At 58.8% G+C, this 21,526-nt stretch overlaps 1 protein-coding gene across 3 annotated transcripts in view; it reads right to left on the reverse strand.

Annotated features, from left to right (window-relative positions):
• Nucleotides 1–497: 497 nt before the first annotated feature.
• TMCC2 (transmembrane and coiled-coil domain family 2) overlaps nucleotides 498–21,526 on the reverse strand; it is a 38,750-nt gene continuing 17,721 nt past the window's right edge. For 2 of the 3 annotated variants that reach the window (XM_020891696.2, XM_070474604.1), the window contains 3 exons: nucleotides 3,630–4,573; nucleotides 2,107–2,242; nucleotides 498–1,869 (listed from right to left, as the gene is read on the reverse strand). In XM_020891696.2, the coding sequence (XP_020747355.2) occupies nucleotides 1,558–1,869; nucleotides 2,107–2,242; nucleotides 3,630–4,573 (1,392 nt within the window). In that variant the 3' untranslated portion in view covers nucleotides 498–1,557. Of the gene's footprint in view, nucleotides 1,870–2,106; nucleotides 2,243–3,629; nucleotides 4,574–13,531; nucleotides 13,624–21,526 lie in introns of those variants that run through there. The other variant, XM_020891698.2, reaches the window with a different exon arrangement.

Genomic DNA, 21,526 nt, shown 5'->3' on the forward strand with positions numbered 1-21,526 from the left:
AGCGCCTTCTGTGGGTGCCCTTCCCTGTCAAGGCAGACACTGAGGGCTTGGCCTCTATGCTCTGGCTCCTGGTGAGCAGGTGAACCTCTGCTCAGGATACACAGCATGAATAAGGCCAAGCCAACTCCGACCGATGCTCTTCTCTGGGACTGAAACCCAAGCAAGTGCTGAGTAAGGACACCGTTGCCCTCTTGTGGCCATGCCTGGGCATGACTGCTGTCCTCCGGGCCTCCCGTGGCTTCTGTCCAATTCCCATCCTCCTAGAAAGCAGTGGGGGCGAGACAGGGTGGGCACCATCTCACCCCCCATCACCGAGGCCAGCGCTTCGGCTGCAGAAAGCAATCGGGAAGCCTGGATCTGTCCGATGCCAGATCCGAGAGGAAGGAAGGTCTCGGGCCCACAAGTGAGGCCTAGTCTGTGTTACCCAGAACGCTTGAGTGTTGGGAGCGACTCAGTGGTTTCCACGGAAACAGCCTAATGACCAAGGCTAGACAGGGTGGTTTGAAAATCTGGAGGATTTATTTCTCGGGAAGGTCCACAACTGGCAGGCACTCCCCTCCCCTGTTCCTGGGGCTCTCTCTCCCTTGGTGAGAGATCCCCTCTTCTCGGAAGTGCCCGGGGGAGACTGGGATGTGCGGAGAAAACATACACAACACTCCAGAGCCTTAAAAAAATACAGCCACAACGACCTCCCCCACACGAGTACACACATACAAAATAAACAGACGTATAAAAGAGACTGGAGGGCAGCTCGGGGGAGCGGGGCTGGGCGGCCCGGCCCCAGCCCCAGCCGGGACTACCCAGAGCTAAATTGACAGAAGTGCCCCACGGCCAAGACACAGCCGTGGCTTCAGAGAGGGGACCCGGGAGGCGGGCAGGGGACCTCTCCCTGGAGCTCAGGACAAGGTACCAAGGAACAAACAAATAAATAAATAAATAAAGCCCTAAGAGCTTGGGCTGAGGCTTGGGGCCCCTGGGGGCCTTCTTCCCTGAAGAGCAGATCCAGTGACAGGCAGAAAGAAGAAGAAGGAAAACACAAATCCAAAGCCACATCCACCCGGCCTGCAGAGCCGCATCTTCAGATCCCAGAAGGGCCCCACCCAGAACCCAGCTCTGGAGGAGGGAGGGGTGAGCTGGGGAGCCTCCTGGGCCAGGGAGGCCCCCCTTGCTCCTGCCTTCATCCCGATCATCTCGCTGGAACTGTCTCCAGCGTGGGCTCCCCCCCCAGGAAAGCTCTCGTCCTGACCCCAGGCATCTGCATCAGCTGGGAGAAGTCCTGCTGTGACTGTAAACAATCCAAAAAATCCATCCAGGTCCTTGGCCACAGGCATCTCCCCCACCTCCCGCAGGGATAGACACGATGCTCCCTTCAGGCGAATGGGGAGAAGGCATCAGACAGAAGAAGCACACACAGAGAAGGGGGCAGAAGTCGCCAGGACAGACAGTTTGGGCAGGAGGTCAAACTGGACACGTGAAGACGCCCCACAGATTCAGGAGCCCCAGGGTCCCCCCTGGAGCAGCAGGGGCCAGCGGGGAGCTGGGGGGAGCACGGGGCCCTCAGCTGGGCAGCAGCACATGCTCCAGGAGGTAGGTGAGGGAGTCCCAGTGCTTCCAGAGCAGGAGGAGGACGAGGGCCAGGAGGGCGGTGCTGGAGACGCGCAGGCGGGTCTTCACGAGCGGCGTGATGAAGCTGGCCACGGTGGACACGAACACCAGCAGCACGGCCATGAGCGCCAGGATCACGTTGATGAACTTGCCCAGCAGCGCCCGCGCGTTGGCGTTCTCCACGCCCTCCAGCTGCACCACCTGCTGCTGCTGCTGCTGCAGCTCCAGCTTGGTGACCCGGGTCAGGCAGGACTCCACGGCCTCCTGCAGGGACACAGGGGCGGGGAGCTTAGGGCGGGGAGACCTCCAGTCTGAACCCCACCTGCCCCTTGGGAGGTGACGATGCCCAGGGCACCCCCCTCCAGAGGGTGGTCAGCTGCAGCTAGGGGCCCCAGTCCTTTAATGCTGACTATCTGGAGAGGCTGATGGGAAGCAGAAGTCTTGACTAAGGGGAAGGGGCGGAAGCGGCCCACCCCCAGCTTCCTCTCGGGGCCGTGGTACCTGGATGTCTCGGGCCCTTTCGTAGGACTGGTAGGCCACCTTCTCCTCCATGCTGGCCAGCTCCTGCTTCAGGTTGGTCATCTCATTCTGGTGAAGTTCAGTCAGGTCATTGAGCTGTTCCTCCAGCCGCTCGTACCTGGCAGAGGGAAAATGTGTGACACCAGCCCTGGCTCCCCAAGTGTCCCATCTCCTCCACCAGGGTCAACTTCACTCATTCTCAACAATGACTCAATGTGTCCAGCCCCCTCCAATTTTAATAGCAACAAGAAAGCTAATATGTACACCGCGGGCTTCCCAGGTGGCGCTCGTGGTAAAGAATCTGCCTGCCAGTGCAGGAGACATAAGAGATGTGGGTTCGATCCCTGGTTCGGGAAGATCCCCTGGAGAGGGAAATGGCAACTTACTCTAGTACTCTTGCCTGGAGAATCCCATGGACAGAGGAGCCTGGTGGGCCCCAAGTCTGTAAGGTCGCAGAGTTGGACAAAACTGAAGCGACTTAGTACACACATGTATACACACAGCCTTTCTTAGAGGTGGGCTCTGTGCTAGGCACTTTAGCCACATTATCTCCTAAGATCCTGCTCACGAACCCTCAAGATAAGGACTGCTATCATCTGCATGTTACAAACTGATGCACAGAGAGATTGGGGAACTTGCCTGAGAGCACAGAGCTCATGAACAGAGGAGTCAGGGACTGACTGCTTCAACAACCTGGGCCCTGAAGCCCTGGGCTAAGATGCTCTCCTGGGGAACAGGGACACAAGGATATAGACACACAATACCTGTTCCCAAGGCACAAAATATCAGATGACTGTTATGTGGGGGTAGTGAGTTTTCAGGCAGGTTTCTCCCTCAATTTTCCAAACCTTCTTAAAATATGTCAAGGAGAAAAAGTGCTATCTAAAGAAAAGTGCTCTAAGGATCCAAGGAAAAAGTGCCCGACGCCACGAGAGGCGCAGAGCAGAAGCAGGGCCAGCAGAGGGAGGGTGGGGGCTGCGGCTGCTCCCAGGCTGGCTTGGCGCTCCAGCCGGATGTTCACACGGACGGCGCCAGGTACCTGCACGGGGCGCCTGACAGGCTTGGGCTCTGTCAAACCTCACAAACCCTGTGAACTGGGATTCACGTTATTCCCGCTTCACAGGTCAGGACACCCGGTGCAGACAGCAAGTACTTTGTCCAAGGTGAAGAGTGGGAAGAGTAGAGCTGGGATCCAAACCCAGGTAACCTGGTTCTGGGGCCAGTGCTCTTAGCCAGAGTCTCTCCGGGTAAGAAGCTGGCCTCTGCCTCGGTTTCCCCTTTTCTACAACCACCATGTAATCAAGTAGGGATGCCACAACGCTCCTTCCAGAGGCCCCATTATCCTATCTTTCAGTCACCCTGGAAGCTGGTGGAAGGCTCCTCGGGGCCTCCTCCTGGCCACTTCCAGCAGCCCAGGGCGCTTGGAAATGGTGCATCTGCTTCCACCACTGAACCTGAAATCCGGCCCCTCTCACGGGTGGGGCGGGGCAGGATGGCGCACGCACCTGTACCGCTCCTCCTGCAGGCACTGGGTCATGTAGGTGTAGTCCCTCTGCAGCTGCGCCTTCAGGTCCTCCATCGAGTCCTCCAGGTGCGACTGGCCCTCCTTGATCTCCCGCAGCTCTTCCAGCACAGCGTCCACGTTGCCGGGGGCCCCGTACAGCGGGCCGGACTTGGGGCTCCCCGGCGCGGCAGCGGCGGGCCCGGCCCCCGAGTTGCTGCCCGCACCCGCCGAGCTGGCGCTGGCGCTGGAGCACTCGTCGTCGCTGGCGTACTTGGGGCTGGACACGAGCGTGGCGCTGCCGCTCAGCGCCCGGGCCGCCTCCTCGGGGGGCCCGTCGTCCAGCGGGTCCTTCAGGTGCGCGATGTTGTCGGCGCTGCCAAACTTGTTCCGGATGAGGCTGGCGAACTCGCGGGGCTTGGACACCACGGCGGAGTGCGTGGCCTGCGAGAGGCCCGAGAGGCTGCCCTTGACGCCCTCCACCACGCCGCCGCCGAAGCCGCTGATGCCCGCGCGCACGTTGGCACCCACGTCCTTGAGGCCCTGCTGCATGTCCCGCAGCACGTCCTTGGGCTGACGCGACGGCCCGTTCTGCTCGATCTCCCGCAGGCGCCGGCGGTAGTGCTCCAGCTTCTTGTGCAGCTGGGCGATGGTCTGCGCCGACTTCTGGTTCTTCTTCTCGAATACCTGCTTGATGCGGGACGCCTGCTGCTTGTCGGCGTTGTTGGCCAGCTTCAGGTACTCCGCCACGTTGTCGTCCCGCGCCTCCTGCTCGATCTTGATCTGCTCCGTGATCTTCAGGATCTTCTGGTGCAGGTGCTCGATGGCCGCCTTGGTCCGCTGCGGGTCCGGGGCCCCGTCTGGCACGTCCAAGCTGATGGGGCCGTCGGCATCACCATGGCTGGGGCCGCCGGCAAGGTTCAGGGCCACCAAGTCCCCCTTGTCGACCTGCGGAGGAAGGCAAGCAAAGGAAGCCACAGTCCATCAGGAAACTGAGGGAAGGGGGCCCCGCAGGGGGCTCTCCAGGGTCCCCGGAGCCTCTGGACTTGGTTTCGCTGCCTGGAAAATGGATGCAGGATGAATGGGAAATTTTTAAGGAAGGAGTCCAAAAGAGTCCCAGCAGTGACAACAGAATCCCCTCCCGCTGCCATTTATGACAGACGTGCACACCTGCCCCCTGCCTGATCCGCACAACATCCGTGCCGTGCAGTTAGGCAGACCTGCCCCTCCTTTGGCCCAGAGAGTTCAAGCAGGTTGGTTGGGGATAAACAGCTACAGGAAGATAGAACTGGAAGCCCAGGACTCTTGCTGCCCCATCACGTGGACCAAGCAGGTCCAAAGCTTCACCATTATTCCGGGTTATTTCTCAGGGAGCAGACACACCGTTCCTCTGGACTCAAGGGTCCATAAGTCTCCTTCCAGGAGCAGACCTCTCTCTCAGGCTGACCAGAGCCTCACTCGGGCCCACGCAGGCCTCTCTCTCAGGGCTGACAGGAGCCTCACTCGGGCCCACGCAGGCCTCTCTCTCACTGACAGGCCTCTCTCTCAGGCTGACCAGAGCCTCTCCCTCAGGCTGACCAGAGCCTCTCCCTCAGGCTGACTGGAGCCTCACTCAGGCCCCACGCAGGCCTCTCTCTCAGGCTGACCAGAGCCTCACTCGGGGCCCACACAGGCCTCTCCCTCAGGCTGACTGGAGCCTCACTCAGGCCCCACGCAGGCCTCTCTTTCAGGCTGACCAGAGCCTCACTCGGGGCCCACACAGGCTTCTCCCTCAGGCTGACTGGAGCCTCACTCAGGCCCCACGCAGGCCTCTCTTTCAGGCTGACCAGAGCCTCACTCGGGGCCCACACAGGCCTCTTTCTCAGGCTGACCAGAGCCTCTCCCTCAGGCTGACTGGAGCCTCACTCAGGCCCCACGCAGGCCTCTCTCTCAGGCTGACCAGAGCCTCACTCGGCCCCGCGCGCGGGCCTCTCTCAGGCTGAGCAGAGCCTCCCTTGGGAAGCAACCCCCACTTCCCCACGTGGCTTCCCGGGTGCAGCTCACAGGCCGCCCCAGCTCTGCCGACACCTCTCCCCGTCCGGCCGTTACCTTGCCGCTCCCTGGAGTCGTCAGCGGCCTCTTGCGCTTCATGGCGGCGGGGGTACCTGGGCCTGCCCTGTCCCCCAGCACCAGGCGAGGAGCAGCCCCCACCTGCCAGTGGGGTCTCTGGGGCTCGGGTCCCAGAAGGCACCCACCGGCCGAGGGACGCAGGGCCCAGGCGAGGCGTCTGGGGACCGCTGCCGCCCAGTGTGGAAGGAGCTGAACGGGCGGCGGGGAGCGGACAGCGCCTTTTCCTCTCCGCAGGCGGGCTCCCTGGGTGCATCAGGGCAGCACAGAGAGGAGCCCAGAGGTGGAGACAAGATGGGGGGCGGGGAGCGAGGGGTAGGAAGGGGCACAGAGGATGGGCGAGGGGGAAGACAGGCTGGAGGGAAACAGGCCGGCCTGGAGCCCCACTCTCCAGGGCCGGACCCCCCTCGGCCTGCTGGAGGACCTCTGTCCACAGCCGAGTCCCCAAGTGTCTTATCACCATGCAGCAACGGAAGCAGCAGGAAATGGCTCAACCCCATGTATTTTTACACACAGCACACCCCAGGACAGTGGGCTGGGTCAGATCATTCGTGTCTCTGTGTATGCTGTGGTGGGGGCAGGATGAGGTATACATGGGGGAAGGGGTTAAACACAAAGAAAGTGGTCCCTCCAGCTCACGCGACGGAAGCAGCCCGCGCCAATACAGGCAGAAGTCACTGGGCTCCATTTCTCGCAAGGTACAAAGTTACTGGAAAACACCATGAAAAACAATAGCCCTGCCAAACTCAGGAGCCAGGGGAGGGTGGCTCCTCTGTGGGCTTCCCCTCCAGCCTTTCCAGGTCATGGTACCACTGGGGATGCTGGGAACAACACCCGTCCCTTCCCATCCCTCCTAAAGTCGGGACTTTCCTCCCACAGGAGTTTTGGATCTCCCTTCGTGTTCCCTTGTCCTCTGCCAGGTGCTGATATCTGCATGACTTTGTACACCAGAGGAGCCCACACCGGTCCCAACTCGCTGCATCAGACTTCAAACAGCACCCTGCAGTTAAACCCCTTCCACCTGTGCTGTTCCCTACAGTGATGGCAAACACACAGCCCCTGGGCTTTGCTGACCCTCGGTCTTCCCCCTGTAAAATGGGAACACTCGTATCTCTTCTCAGGCCTCGGGTGAGGGGCATGCCACATGATGTCCAAGGGCACTTGGCACACTGTGGGCACAGAGAGGCACTCATCTGTGCTGGCTGGCTCTGGCGGCACAACTTTGTGTGGTGGAGGAAATGAAGCTCATTTAAAAGATTATACCAAAAAATTCACTCATCATTGAAACTATGAGACAAAATTAAATTCTATATGCAACACAGCTTTCAACATTAACTCATTATTGATTGGGGGATTTTTGCAGAAACTAATGCCTGTGGCTGGCAATTTGCTGCATAGTGATATTGAAACCTCTCTGGTCAATAACGTTCGGGTAACAAAAGATGTTGAAAGTGTTAGTCACGCAGTTGTGTCCAACTCTTTACAACCCTGCAGACTGTAGCCCGCCAGGCTCCTCTGTCCACGGAATTCTTCAGGCAAGAATACTGGAGAGGGTAGCAATTCCCTTCTCCCCAGGATCTTCCTGACCCAGGGATCAAACCCGGGTCTCCTGTATTGCAGGTAGATTCTTTACCATCTGAGCCACCAGGGAAGACACTATAGGCAAAGCTATGGTTTTCCCAGTAGTCATGTATGGATGTGAGAGTTGGACTATAAAGAAAGCTGAGCACCAAAGAATTGATGCTTTTGAACTGTGGTGTTGGAGAAGATTCTTGAGAGTCCCTTGGACTGCAAGGAGATCCAACCAGTTAATCTTAAAGGAAATTAATTCTGAATATTCACTTGAAGGACTGATGCTGAAGCTGGAACTCCACTGCTTTGGCCAGCTGACGTGAAGAGCCAACTCATTAGAAAAGACCCTGTTGCTGGTAAAGATTCACGGCAGGAGGAGAAGGGGACGACAGAGGATGAGATGGTTGGATGGCATCACTGTCTCAGTGGACATGAGTTTGAGAAAATTTCCGGGAGACAGTGAAGGACAGGGAAGCCTGGTGTGCTGCAGTCCATGGGGTCTCAGAGCTGCACACGATGTAGTGACTGAACAACAACCAAAGATTTTTCATACATTTCTTGTCAATAATGTGTTAAAGAACTTGACCCCTTTATAAGGCTGCTTTCCAAAGGTGCCTTCCAAAGAGACTCCACACCTTTCCTCTCTTCCGTTCTCTTCACAGGAAAAAGAACAACCAGAAGCCGTTGTGATCTGGCCACCTCACTGCCTGGCGCTCAGCTAGGCCCTGGACTTGCTTTATAAAGAGGAGCGCGCCAGTCCGCCCACTGGAGGAGTGTGGGAAGACCTAATGAGACAGGGACTCAAAAAGCCTGTGAAAAGCAGAAGTTCTTGGGATGACAAGGGAGTGTAAGACAGCAAATTGCCTGCCTGTCCTGGCTCCAGCCTGGCAGCTCTGAGCCTTTTACCCCCTCAATCTGGCAGCTGTCTAGCTTACAAGTAGAAAAGCAGAGTTGAAACTGGCTGTGAAATCCCTGTGAATGAGAGAACAGACATTGCAGGAAGCCAGCAGGGCTTGGTGGTGAGCTCTTCCTCACCAGCCAGCCCTCTTCTCTGCTGTGGGGCCCAGACTCAAGCCTGGGGGTCCTGCAGCAGGGCCCCAGCTCCCTCCTGCCCCTCAACTGAAGTCTACAATGCCTGCAGCCTCTGATCACCTCAGGTTACAGAACACCCCACGTTCTTCCTCTGTCTCCCCCGAGGGAGGCAAGTAGGGAGTTCTCCACTCCCTCATGTCCCCCAGCACGTCCCCGAAGCCTGCAACACCCTTTAAGAACTGAAGAAAAACAGGGTCACCAGGAAAAGAGAGCCAAGGAGGCTGCAGACAGATGGGCAGAGGTTCAAAGAGGGATTATGGTTTAACACAGGAAGGAAAATTAGAGCATTAGAAGAAAAAGATGAAAAAGCTGGTAAGAGGGAATGCAACAAGCAGCCCTAGAGGAGAATGAGATTTGCCCACAAAAAATGAAGAAGAATCGCAGCGAGACAGGATACAGGGCCCATGAAGGCCACCAGAAAGGGTGGAAGTGGACATTGGCTAGAATGCTGCCCCTTACCAGCTGTTTGCCTTTGGATGTGTCATTGACTTTTCTGGGACTCGGCTTTCTCATCTAGAAAAAGAAGGGGTAATTCTACCCACCTCGACATATCATCGGGAGAATGGAATGAGACTGTGGGGACAATGACCACGGCACAGTCTTGGGGCACAGAGACAAATCACAGTCAACCGACAGTGCACACCCACAAGGACAGCCATAACTTAAAAAGGGAAATAACAAGTGCTGCCAAGGGTGTGCGGAAATCAGAACCTTCAGACCTTGCCAGTAGGAAAGTAAAATGGTGCATCCACTGTGAAACACAGCTTGGAGGTTCCTCAGAAAGTTAAACACGGACTTATCACATGACCCAGCAACTCCTCTCCAAGGTATACCCACAAGGAACTGAAGGTGGGTATTTAAACAAGCGCTGGTGCACACTTGTTCGCAGCAGCACTATTTACAATAGCCAAAGGGTGGTGGACACAAGTCAAGTGTCCACTGATCACTGGTAAGCAAAGCTAGTACAGTCACACAATGGAATGTTACTTGATTATACAAAGAATGAAGGACTGATACATGCCACAACACGGATGAACCTCAAGAACACTCAGTAAAAGGAAACAGATACTAAGGGTCGTATTCCTTTTATATGAAATGTCAGAATAGTTAAATTCTTAGGGACAGAAGGCAGATTAATGGCTGCCAGGGGCTGGGGAAGGGAGAAATGGGGAGTGACTGCTTAACAGGTCGGGGTTCCCTCTGGGGATGATGAAAATGCTCTGGCACTACACAGAGGTGACGGGGTGGCCCAGCCTGGGGGGTACGAGGCTGGGTCGTCACCCTGCCAGCCTGTGCTGCAGGTCCAGCCCATGTCCTGTTACAGAGTGGGTGGCAGGAGGGTGTCTGGGTCCTTCCTCTTACAGCCACATGCTGAACACAGCAGAAGCTCTAACTCACTCACCCAAAAGAGGAGCGATACAGATCACCGAGCTCCAGGTCGCTAGCAGGAGAAAACTCCCAGGGCCCACCGGCCCCGGAGCACGGCACTGGGTGGGCTACACGGGCCCCAGCCCTCTGTCCACGCCCAGCCGCCAGCACCAAGGCCTCCCTCCTCTCCCCACTCTTCCGTCTAGAGGCTGGACACCCTGCTGGTACCTGCCTCATGATGAATCCCTGAGTGCCACTGGGCGCAGGGCAAGTTCTAAGAAGACGTGAGCCATGGAGGTGAGCCATGCTTCTTCCATGACCCCTATCCACATGAGGCAGCCAGGAGGCTACGCGGTGCTCCCTGCTCTGGGCAACCCACAGCCAGGCCTGAGGTCACGGACACCAAGGTCCCAGAACCGCTGATAAACGTTCCGGAAGAGCCAGTCTGGGATACAAAGCCTGGGATCCCTGCGTCTGGGATGCAACTCTCCCTACTCGTCTCCTTGCTCTGGTGAGACCCCTCCACACACCCCTGAGAGCACCCCGATACACGGCCTCACAGTCCCTCGGACTCTCCTCCCTGCCCCTTCCAGCAGCACCCAGTGAAGCTGGATCAGGCGCTCCGCCAGATTACAGGGCTCCCGGCCCGGGCTCCCCGGGGCCTCCCAGGACTCCCAGCTCCTCCGGGGCCTGAGCTCACGTCCTCGGGTTAGCCCTGCCAGACACAGGACTCAGATCTTCCTCCCAACCGCGAGCCCGGCAGCCTGGGTCTCCGAGGCACCCGTGAAGCTCGCCCGTGCAGAGGGGCAGGGCACTAGCGTGTCAGGGGTCAGCTTCTCCAGCAACAGCACAAGTACATCGCAAACAGTCTTCAGGATGGACCACATGCACAGTCACACGCAAGGAGTGTGCGCTCCACATCTGCGCTCCCAGTAGAGCGCAGAGGCGCCCAGCCTGACTCCCCTTCTCTGGGGACAACAGCCCTGCCTGCGTTTACAGAGTGCTTCCTGCTGACATGTACAAAGGGGTCCCCAGAGCAGGCTGACACAGAGGTTGGGGCCTTCCTGTTCTAGCTCCCTGTTCAGGAGTCGAAAAGCCAAGGCTAAGGTCTCTTTTAGGGGGGAAGAAAAGGGGGAAAAAGCATTGGGGCTCCTCTGCTTTCCTTTAGGAGGTCAGGGTGGCCCCAACATCCTGGGCCAGGTGGCCTGCAGCCCCCTTCCGGGGTGCAGAGAAATGAGGTCAGGCATCCGTCCCGCCTTGTCTGTGGGCCTGGCAGGGCGGGCCGAGCCCACGCAGGGTGCTACCCCTGGGCAAGGCCTGGGCAACAGAGGCCAAGAGCCCCGCAGGCAAGGGTGACGGCGCAGTGGGCTGGGGTGACTCAGCAGAGATGCCTCCGTCTGCTGACTCCTGCCGTGACTCTGATCTGAGCACCTTTCTCAGTATGGAGCGCACAGGGATTCCTCTTCCACTGGCTCCCAGAGGGAGAGGGAGAGCGGAGGGGAGGGGAGTCAGGCCGGGGCAGAGAGGGGCAGCCATGGCCAGCTAACACCCCTCTGCCCAAACAGGCAGGTGCCGCTGTGATGAAGCTGGGAGGAGGCAACCCGACGTCTCCAGTGCTGACCCGACGCTCGGGCCGAGCAGGCTGGGAGGAGGATGCCAACCCTGGGCCCTGAGTCGGGGGCTGGCCCGTTCTCCCGGATCCGCAGGACAGCGGGTGTGGCCTGCGGGCACTTTCTCCTGCTGGTAGGGACAGGCAGGCGTGTGAGGCCACTCACCCCAGCTCTGGAGGCATAATGATCGCCAGCCCAAGCCAGGAAGGCGAGAGTGAGGGGGGAGGGCACCACCTTCCGTTGGCGCCTGGGAGCCGAAGCGGCTCTGCTCTGGAGAGCGGGAGACCAGTGTTTAGATAAAGGGGCACATGTGGAGGGGTGCACACACACACCTGGGTCTGGAGAACAGGAGGATGAAAAACTCCTGCAGCAAGGCCTCAGGGACTCGAGGGCGGGCTCCGAGGGGGGCTGGCTCCTCCCGCAGCGCCGGCCTCCTGGTACCCCTCCCTCATCGGATTAACGAGGAGCTTGACGCTGCTGCCAGGGACTGCAGGGCCAAATCCACAGAGACGGGAGACTCCCTCCCTCCCCGTTTCGTGCTGCGCCCACGACCTCCAGCCGGGCACTGAGTGAGGCTTCCATCAGCCTTCCCCGGCAGCCCCAAGGGCACCCGCCCACCCTGGTCCTAGGGGTGACTCTCATCCAGCCCTGAGATTCCAGTCCTTTCCTTGAGGCCCACCCCGGTTCTGGTCGGAACCACACCCTCGGCTTAGCGGCCTCCTTTCCGCTGCTGAGCACAATAGCCTTATGTCCAGCAGGCGGCCTACGGTCCCCTCTGCCTGCTTACACTCTCAGCCCCCGGGGGGAAGCCTGCATCGCCCTCCCATCCTGGGGCCTCCTCCATAGCACGTCCTCCCAATCCTCCTGAAGCTCCAAGCTCCCACAGGGGTCGCGCTCCCGGGCCTTCACACTCCCCTCTCCCCGTCACCGTTTCCCTGCGGGCAGAGGTGAGCACCACCAGGATCACCACTTCCACCTAATTTCATGGCAGCGCCTGTGGCCTGAGCGCAGTGACACATGGCTGCTCAGGGCTCGGTGCTGGAGTGCCCTCCCCAACCCAGCGGCCCAAGCCTGGAGGCCCGCTGGTCAGCCCTGCCTCCCCATCTTTCTCCCGCAGACACCAGAGAAGAGGGGCTGCACCCTGAGAGAACGTGGGGAGCCCGACTCATCTGACAAACTGAGTCTCTCCCTCTCCCGCCCCCGCCGGGCCTCACCTGTGTGGGCACTGCTTCCCGCAGCCAGGCTGGCACGGGGGTGCCAGGGGCTCTGGGGCCCCAGCCTTGCGCGGGCAGTGCCAGGCCCCCAGGGTCACAGTCCCGGGGCAGCATTGGGCTGGCCAAGGGAAGCCGGGCTCTGCGAGCAGGTGTCCCGGAGCTCCCAGGCTCTGCACCCGCCATCTCCAGCCTGAGGCCCGGCCTGGGGATTAGGGGCGGATTGCTCAGGGAGATCCCCCGCCCCGCCCCAGGGCTCACGGCTGCTCCTTCCCATCTGGGAGGAGGAAGGGAGGGTCACAGTGGGGGACCAAGCTCCGATGAGGGGCCCCCTCCACGCCGCCCATCCCCGAGGCCAGCTGTTGCCACTCTGAGTCCAGCGTGTAGGAGGACATCCGGGTGTGACCGACAGCAACTCCTGCCTGCAGGCAGGTTACAAGAGCACGTGGTGACGCGGTTCCTGCATCTTTCACCTGCCCAGATGGATGCTCGGCCTCTCCCACCCCTCATGCACGGGTGCAGACTCTTCTCGCCATCAGAGAGCCCTCTCACAAACAGGCACGGCGCCACTGACTCCCTTCGTCAGCCTCAGAACAGAAGTGCACCTCCTAGCCAGGCTTCCGGGGTGGAGGCAAGCTCTTTGAAGCCATAAAGGCTGGAGCCTGGAGGGGACTCCCTGACAGATCCCAACATGGCCGGGTCAGCCTGAGGTCCTCTGCCCGTCTCCCTACGGCCCTGCCCACAGCTGAAGGCACCCTCACGCCTGAGACATCCTTCCTACTCCAGTGGCCGCCTGCAGGACAGCAGCCAGCCTCACCCGGGGACTTTCTCTTCTCTGAGATCCTAGAAATCTACTTTCTGTGCTGGGTACCACTGGCTTCCGCTTCCCATTTGTGACCGCACCCCCCAGCAAAGCACCCAAGATAAAAGACCGATGGCAAACTCACAGCCTTCTCCTCTTCCTTGGACTTCATCTTGCCAGTCCCAGCAGGAAATCCTGTGAGTGGCCAGCAGAGGGGGCCAGAGAGCCACAGGTGGGGCGCGCACGCCGTGAGGAGGGCGCGGGGTGGCCAGCGGAGTGCAGGGTCTGCTGGGTCCAAGGACAGCCTCCCACAGCAGGATCACCAGTCAGAGATGACGCAGATTCTGTGCCCACTGGGGCCTGACGCAGGACGCGGGGCTTAAATACGAAGGATGGGCATGGGTCATGATGACGGGGCGGTCCCCGGTTCAAGAAGGTGCACCCAGATAAGGGCCCACTACTATCTCCAGGGCCCAATGCCAGGGCCCTCAGCCAAAACACCAAGAGCGCGAGTCCCCACACCCCGGGCTGGGGGAGACCTTGCAAACATCTGTGGTGGCGATGACCTGAGGTCTGCGACGACAGGAGCCCAGCGGGGGCACATCACACAGGTCCCAGTTTGGGGGCTGGCTCAAGAGGGAGACCCAGGTTCGATCCCTGGGTCGGGAAGGTCCCCTGGAGGAGGGCATCGCAATCCACTCCAGTATTCTTGCCTGGAGAATCCCATGGACAGAGGAGCCTGGTGGGCTACAGTCCCTGGGGTTGCAGAGTTGGACACAACTGAGCAACTAACACTTTACTTTTTTTTCCAAGCATATGCAGTCAGGGACACATGGGGTCAGGAACACTTTCAGCAGCTCCCCTCACCAGTAAATGACCTCCCGCCTACGGCACTCGATTTTCATGCTTCCCTGGTAGCTCAGATGGTAAAGCATCTGCCTGCAATGCAGGGGACCCGGGTTCAATCCCTGGGTCGGGAAGATCCCCTGGAGAAGGAAATGGCAACCCACTCCAGTACTCTTGCCTGGAAAACCCCATGGACAGAGGAGCCTGGTGGGTTATAGTCCATGGGGTCGCAGAGTCGGACACAACTGAGCGACTTCACTTTCTTTCTTTGAGCACTATACACTGTTCCTCTTGTATAAATAAGTCGCAATGCTCTGAGATAGGCAGGAATCAGATCTTAACTATATCTGGCCCTTCACTGTGTCTAGCATAGTGAAGTGAAGTCGCTGAGTCTTGTCCGACTCTTTGTGACCCTGTGGACTGTAGCCTACTAGGCTCCTCCATCCATGGGATTCTCCAGGCAAGAATACTGGAGTGGGTTACCATTTCCCTCTCCAGGAGATCGTCCCCACCCAGGGATCGAACCCGGGTCTCCTGCATTGGAGGCAGACCCTTTAACCTCTGAGTCACCAGGGAAGCCAAGCGTAAGATGTGTATATAAGGACCACCTGACCTACCCCACTGAGTAGAGATGGAAGGCATGCCATCTACTGCAGTCTGTCCGACGTAGCCCTGGAGGCAGCCTGGACTTCTCAATCAAGACGTCCTTCCTCTGCCTGCCTCCCTTCTAGGCTCTGCCAAGCCCATCTTTGTAGCCCTTCCTTACAAGCACAACAGCAGGAGGGAAGAAAGGAGAAGGCAGCGGCGGCAGGAGCCCAGAGGCGAGGAGGGGGCTGAGTCAGCCGAGCGGTGGGGCTCTCACGACACCGTGCATCTCACTTCCGGCTGCCGGCGTCAGGAAGGCTCAGAAACACCAGGAAGAAGTCCCTTCCAGGCTTCACTGCGCCACCAGGAAGACCCTGAGGTGTCTGGCATCCCCCTGATGGGAGGCTTAGCTCGCCTCCAGGGACACCTCACCCATCAGCACAATAACTAGAGAGCAGGAGAGAGGAGGGTGGAGCTCAGGGCAGGAGAAGAGACAGACAGGAGCCAGGGGGCATCTGCTGGGCAAGCCAGCAGGCCCGAAGGCCCTTCTCCTCTAGAGCGCCCTTCTCCTCCTCTTGGCCTTACATGTCTGAAATGTCCCCAAATCTGCCAAGGATGCAGAGCTTCCTGTTCTAGGGGTGGGGAGCAGGAGCCCACGGCACCGGGATGCGGTGGGGTCCCGTACCGGCTATGGGACCTGGGTCAGGTCGGTACAGGTGGGACGCAGTGTCCACAACTGCAGTGTGCGGAGCAGGTGAAGGTGGGGCTGGGAAAGTCCCAGCAGAAGGGCATGTGTCACAGGAAGACATCTAGCTCCCTGGGGGGCAGACCTGTCTTTCAGTGGCAAGGCCGAGGGTCAGGGCCGAAGGCCCGATGTAAAGCCGCACCCCGCCAACTCGCTTCTGACATGCCCTCCACAAGCCCTGTTCTCAGCTCTTCATGACAGCAAGAAGAGGCAGCAGCAGCCACAAGGCAGCGGCCTGGAGAAAGAGGCCTCGGGGACGAGACGGGGGCATCAGGAGCCGGTGGAGAGGATGCGTGAGCTGAGCCCTGCAGCCTCTGCAGCCCAGTCTGCTTTCTCAGCTGCAAAACCGTGCATGTGACTGTTACCTCCCAGGGCTACACTGGGGATCAAAGGGGAACATGAGTAAAAACACCTGACACATCTTACATTTTACTGAAATACATGAGTCCTGAGGCCCCGTCCCACGAGTATGTACATACACACAGACACACACACCCGTCACTCTAGGAGGTGCATGGAAACGTGCACTTGGGACAGACAAAGCCAAAAAGTAGCTACATATGGAGCAAAGCCGAGAGGGGCAGGCGGACATGGAAGAGCAGCGGCTACACGAAAGCAACAGGCTCTGCGAAGACAGGAGCCCCCACGCATCTGTCCTTGCAGAGAGGAGGTGCCCTGGGTACCTGCCACCAACTCCTGGCCACCCTGCCGCCTCCTCTCTGGCCTGGCAGACGGGCCCCATCTGAGCAGGGCAGGGCAGTCGCTGGCCCTTCACAGGCGTGCCTGGCTCTCTCCACTCGCCCGTTAGCCTGGGTCCTGAGGCTGCTGATGGGCTCTCACCGTCCTGGAAGGGGCCGGCCTTCCTCTGCACGCCCCGCAGGCCTCAGCCTTCTCTTCCGCTGGGTCCCCTTTAGCCTCCTCTTCCTCTTTCCCTCATTTTCACGCTGTGCCCCCTTTTTTCTTACATTTTTTCTTCCTTTGCCCTCATTATTATTCTTCCGGTTCCCCCCCGCTCCCATCCAACACACACATTTTAAACCTTATTTCAAATCTTCCTACTTAGTTTTCTTTCTCTTGGGGGAAAAAAAAGCACATCACACACACATTCTGAAGGGTGGGAAACCTGAGAAGTCATAGGCTTCAGGAGCAAAGACAAATGCTGAGGAGCAGCTAAATTTAGTCATTTCAAATACCAGGTGAGGCCTTAAAAAAAATCTTCAGGCTTCAAGCGTGCTGTGAAAATCTGCCGGTTAGGATTCCTCCAGAAAAGGCTAGCCGTCGTCACTCCAGGGCTCACCTCCCAGAAACGAGGGGCAGGATGTGGTCCATCCTCAGCGGTCCCTCCCCTAACACTCTCTCTTACAGCCAGCCCATCACCACTGTTTTCTTAGAAACTCAAGTCACCCAGGAGCCCTGCTTCCTCCTGGGAACACACAGGAGAAACGGGCATCTTCTTCAGGGTGAACTGGAACAGCCAATGTGGGTGCATTTCCTAGGAGTACCTGGAGAGGATCGGCCGCACGAGCTGGGAAAGCCCACGGGGAAGGCCACCTCACAGCTGCTTCCAGGGAGGCGGGACCATCTCTTCCGCCCTCAGGTTCCCGGCCTGTCCAATGCCACGGACACTCATGTTACAGAGTCCCGTTCAGGCATGGTCACGAGCCAGACGCCGGGCAGTGGAGACGACCAACACCTAAGGTCACTTTTAGGAAAATCAGAATTGGTGCCAGGAAGGTAGGAAAAAGGGATGATTCCACACCTCCTATAGCCGCTCGACTTCCCTGGGGGAGGCGATGCTGGGGACAGGGCTGGAATAATGTGACCCAGAGAGGAAGCAGCCTCTCCTTTGGGGGGAGTTTTGAGGAAGCAGAGCACCCTCCACACCACCCTACTTGCCAAGAAAAATTTAGGATGACCCCTTTCTAGAAGCAGAGGACTGAAACACAGAACTCTCGGGGCATCCTGTTGACTCAGGGGTCAGCGTTTACCATGAACTGACGGGAATTCAACAAGAAATGTGTGTGAGAGCAAAGCGGTCTGCAAGCTGCAGCATGCTGCCCAACGAGGTGGCAGAGCCAGGAAGGCTCAAAGGGGCGCATCAAAGGCCAGGGCTGGCATGGACTGGGGGTGCCCACAAAGCCAGTAGACGGGCATGGTGCCCAGATTACATCTGCATCTGAAGCTGCCTTCTCAGGCACTGAGGAAACCTTATACAGTGGAGTTAACGTTACAGAGCACTTTCCTTTCCAGGGCAGGGTTCGCCTTTCTGGCCACCCAAAGGAGGCCTTCTGGTTACAGTATCACCTAGGATCTGATTTAGCTTCTGCGGAGCATGCTGAATTATTCACTAGCTATGGGTACTGGCCCAGCTCGGGGTCGCGGTGGTGGGACACCTGAAGAGGCGAAAAGGATGCAGTGAGCACACTTCCCAAATCCAGACCTGGAGGAACGTCAAAGAGAGGAAAGCAGCAGGGGCAGCAGACTGAAAGTGTGCAGGATACGGGTGTAGGGGCTGCAGCAGTGGAGGGGTAGGGAGGCAGAGAACAGTCAGACCCGCTGCCTGTCACACCCTGGGGCCTGTCACTGGAGAGAGGAGGTCAGAGAAGGCTCCTGTTCCCCGGAACTTCGCTCCCTGCCCCCAGCCCCGCTGCAGCTCGGGGGAGCCCTGGGCTCATCGAGCCTGTAAGGAATGCAGTGGGGTGTGTGCAGCCTCTCTGCTCCTGTTTCAGGGTCCTCTGCCCTGCAGCAGAGGGAGAAAGCCTAAACTGCGCCTCTGAAGAGCAAGAAGAGGCGGAGCAGGGATCAGTAAACGATACTGTGTTTCCATTGCCTCATCTGGCACCAGAGGGGGCCAGGGTCAGGTTTCGCATGGCAGGGATGTGCTGGATCCACAGAGGAATGTGCCTGGTGGCTGAGGAGACCCGGGCCAGCTCCCGTGACCGGCCCACACCACCAGTGGCGGCTCCCCGTCAGCGGGGGCCAAAGACAGAGCCTCCTCTTTTCGCTGTCATCAGCGCGGATGTTGGGGGCTGACACCTGAGCCCTGGCCACACTGCCCCCTGGGTACTGGGCCAGGTCTGAGGGGCTGAGACTCCTGAGGGGGTAGGCTGGGCCTGACGGGGCCTCCCGCCTGTGTCTGGGCTGGAAGCACCTCACTCCCTGGGGCAGGGCTTGGAGTCAGGTGCATTGGGAAGGCATGCTGTCTAGGCGTTGCCAGGTAAGCTGGACGTTATCTAGCTTCACCTCCATAGCCGGGGGGATGCTGTATTCTCAGAAGCCAGAGCTAACCTGGGGAGCGCTGGGTACTTTCTATCTGGAAAGAGTTGTGGATGTCAGTGCAGAAAAGATGAATAAAGGCTAGTTTCAGAGGCCAACGGCCTCCTGGGCCAACTGAGTCCCAAATCCTGCTCTAAAGAGGCTGCTGCTTACAACCGCTGCTGTCAGAGAGGGGGGTACGGGGCAGAGTCCTCCCTTTTTTTGACCCCTCTCCTAATTGGAGAGGACCCCTAAAAGGGTTTCACCTGAACATGAGGCACTCAAATCAGACTAAAGGAAGAACGTCTTAACTCACCAGATAACAGAAACACACCGGGAAATAGGGGCTTTTAATCACTGAGACTGGAGAAGGCACTGGCACCCCACTCCAGTACTCTTGCCTGGAGCATCCCAGGGACGGGGGAGCCTGGTGGGCTGCAGTCCATGGGGTCGCTGAGGGTCGGACACGACTGCGCGACTTCACTTTCACTTTTCGCTTTCATGCACTGGAGAAGGAAATGGCAACCCACTCCAGTGTTCTTGTCTGGAGAATCCCAGGGACGGGGGAGCCCGGTGGGTTGCCGTCTATGGGGTTGCTGAGGGTCGGACACGACTGAAGCGACCTAGCAGCAGCAGCAGCAATCACTGAGACAGGGAGCAGCAGTTCTCGGCAAAGTACAGAGGCACCGGCCTGGGCCTGGCGAGCAGCCGGCAGCATGGAGACCGCCTTGGGAGGCCCTTCAGAGGCCGCCGGGCTGGGCTGGGTGCCCCCCGTCTGAGGAGCCTCCGCATACACAGAGGAAGCGAGGAGGGAAGAGGAGGCGACGGGAGAGGGCAGCCATCCTCCCGGCCACCAAGGAGGAGCTCGGGCTGGCAGACCCGGTGTGCACGCAGGGACTCTGACATGGCTATGAAGGTGGACGCGCTGGTGTGGACAGGCGGGCAGACAGGGCCCTCGGCCTCTCAGGGAACCTGGCCGCGCACACAGGTCAGCAGGCCTTGCAGACGAACGGGCCAGCCTCCCTGCGCCTGGGGGGCATGTTTGGAAACCTCTCTCAGCAGAGCGGGGCCCCACCCACCTCCTAACCGGCTCCCAGCCACAAATAAACCAGGCCCCTCGACGCCTGCCAAAATCTGTCTTCTTGGCAGCAGCCTAGGGCTGAGGGCGGCCCCTCACTTGCCATTCCTGCCAGTAAACAGGGGTGCTTGTTTATGCCCCTTATTTACCAGGGCAGAGAGGCCATCTTGTTGTTGAATAAATCTGGCCGGAGTGTACCAAACAGGCTGTCCAGAGCTCTGGTTTACTTGATGGGTGGATCGCCCCTGGCCTCCCGTCTGGGACCTGGAGATAACACCTCGGTGAGGTCACAGAGAAGGTCCATGACGACATCATCTCCACGCCCTCCCCGCAGCACCGGCTGCTCTCCCACCCCGCCTGCCCTCCAAGCCAGGGGCCGCAGACTGGCCTGTTGCTAAAGTCGTCCTGCTACTGGGCAATCCGTGCCGGTCTCCTAAGGCTCTGGACATCCTCTGAGAGCTTCAGACACCCACCCCACAACCCATGCTGTGCCTCGTTCTTAGGCAGACCAGCCTCTCTGCACAGACAGGGCAGGATGACCAGGGCTAGGTCAGGGCCAGGCTGTCAGAGCTGGCTGTGAGCGCACAAGTCTCTCCCTCTCCTGAGACCCTCCCACCACAGCACCCAGCTCAAGCCTTCCATGGAGCGACGGCTATGGAGAGCTTCTGAACAAGGCCGAGAGGGAAGCAATGACCCAGCCCAACATGGGAGAAAGGGAGAACAAGTCTCTGACCCCTGCGAGGACGAATCCACTCTCTGAAAGTCCGGGAGCAGGTTATCAAGGCAGCACAGGAGAGTTGCTAGGCTTTCCTGACAGTGCACTACGTTTTCTAAGAACCGCTGCTCAGCAAAAGAGAGACTGGGAAGAGGGGTGAGACGTCTCCGCCGAGGAAACAAGTGGCCTAACTATTGCCACTGCACATACCACCAGTGGCTCCTGCTGAAACCGCCAGGGCCCAGGTTTCCAGAGGTTAAGACCACACGCAAACAGGGAACCCGGATGTCACTGCATTCTCTACTCATCGGCCAGTGTCCCAGTGCACCAATGACGATAATGTCATGTATCTGCTTTCTCGACACAAGAGTGGTTATCTTGCCTAGTGTCACACCAACAGTAGAAAGCAGAATGGCGAGGCTGAGATGACAGTCTGTTTCTGTTTTGAAAAGGGACTCATTTAAGGCACAATCTCGAAGACAACCAAGTGGAGGCAAACCACGTCACCAAGGCTGAGCTGCTTCCTCGGACTACAAACCCTTCTCTGTGCCTCTGCTGCGCCCTGCCTTCCATGGGGCTCCAGGTCCCCTACTTTCCGAGGGAGGGGCTGGGCTGAGCCTCTCAGGACAGCTGAGGAACTGAAGCTGCCTCCAGGGTGTATCGGTAATTCAACCCCTGGCAGGGCCGGCTCTGGGCTGAAAGTCAGCTGCTGGTTTCTAAACAATGGCAAGGGGTGTGGGTAGTGGGGGAGGCTTATGAATTAAAAATAGATGCTAGTAATCACCAGGGAGCTTGCAGAGAGCATGTGGGGCTGTGTTTACTAGAGAGAGAAGAATCCCTTCTATTCACGCCCAGAGACCAGGGCGGGACCACCACCAGCTTCACACACCAGCCAAGGGCCTCGGGGTTTGAGGGA

Source organism: Odocoileus virginianus, chromosome 11, assembly GCF_023699985.2.
Source record: "Odocoileus virginianus isolate 20LAN1187 ecotype Illinois chromosome 11, Ovbor_1.2, whole genome shotgun sequence".
Lineage (NCBI taxonomy): Eukaryota > Metazoa > Chordata > Mammalia > Artiodactyla > Cervidae > Odocoileus > Odocoileus virginianus.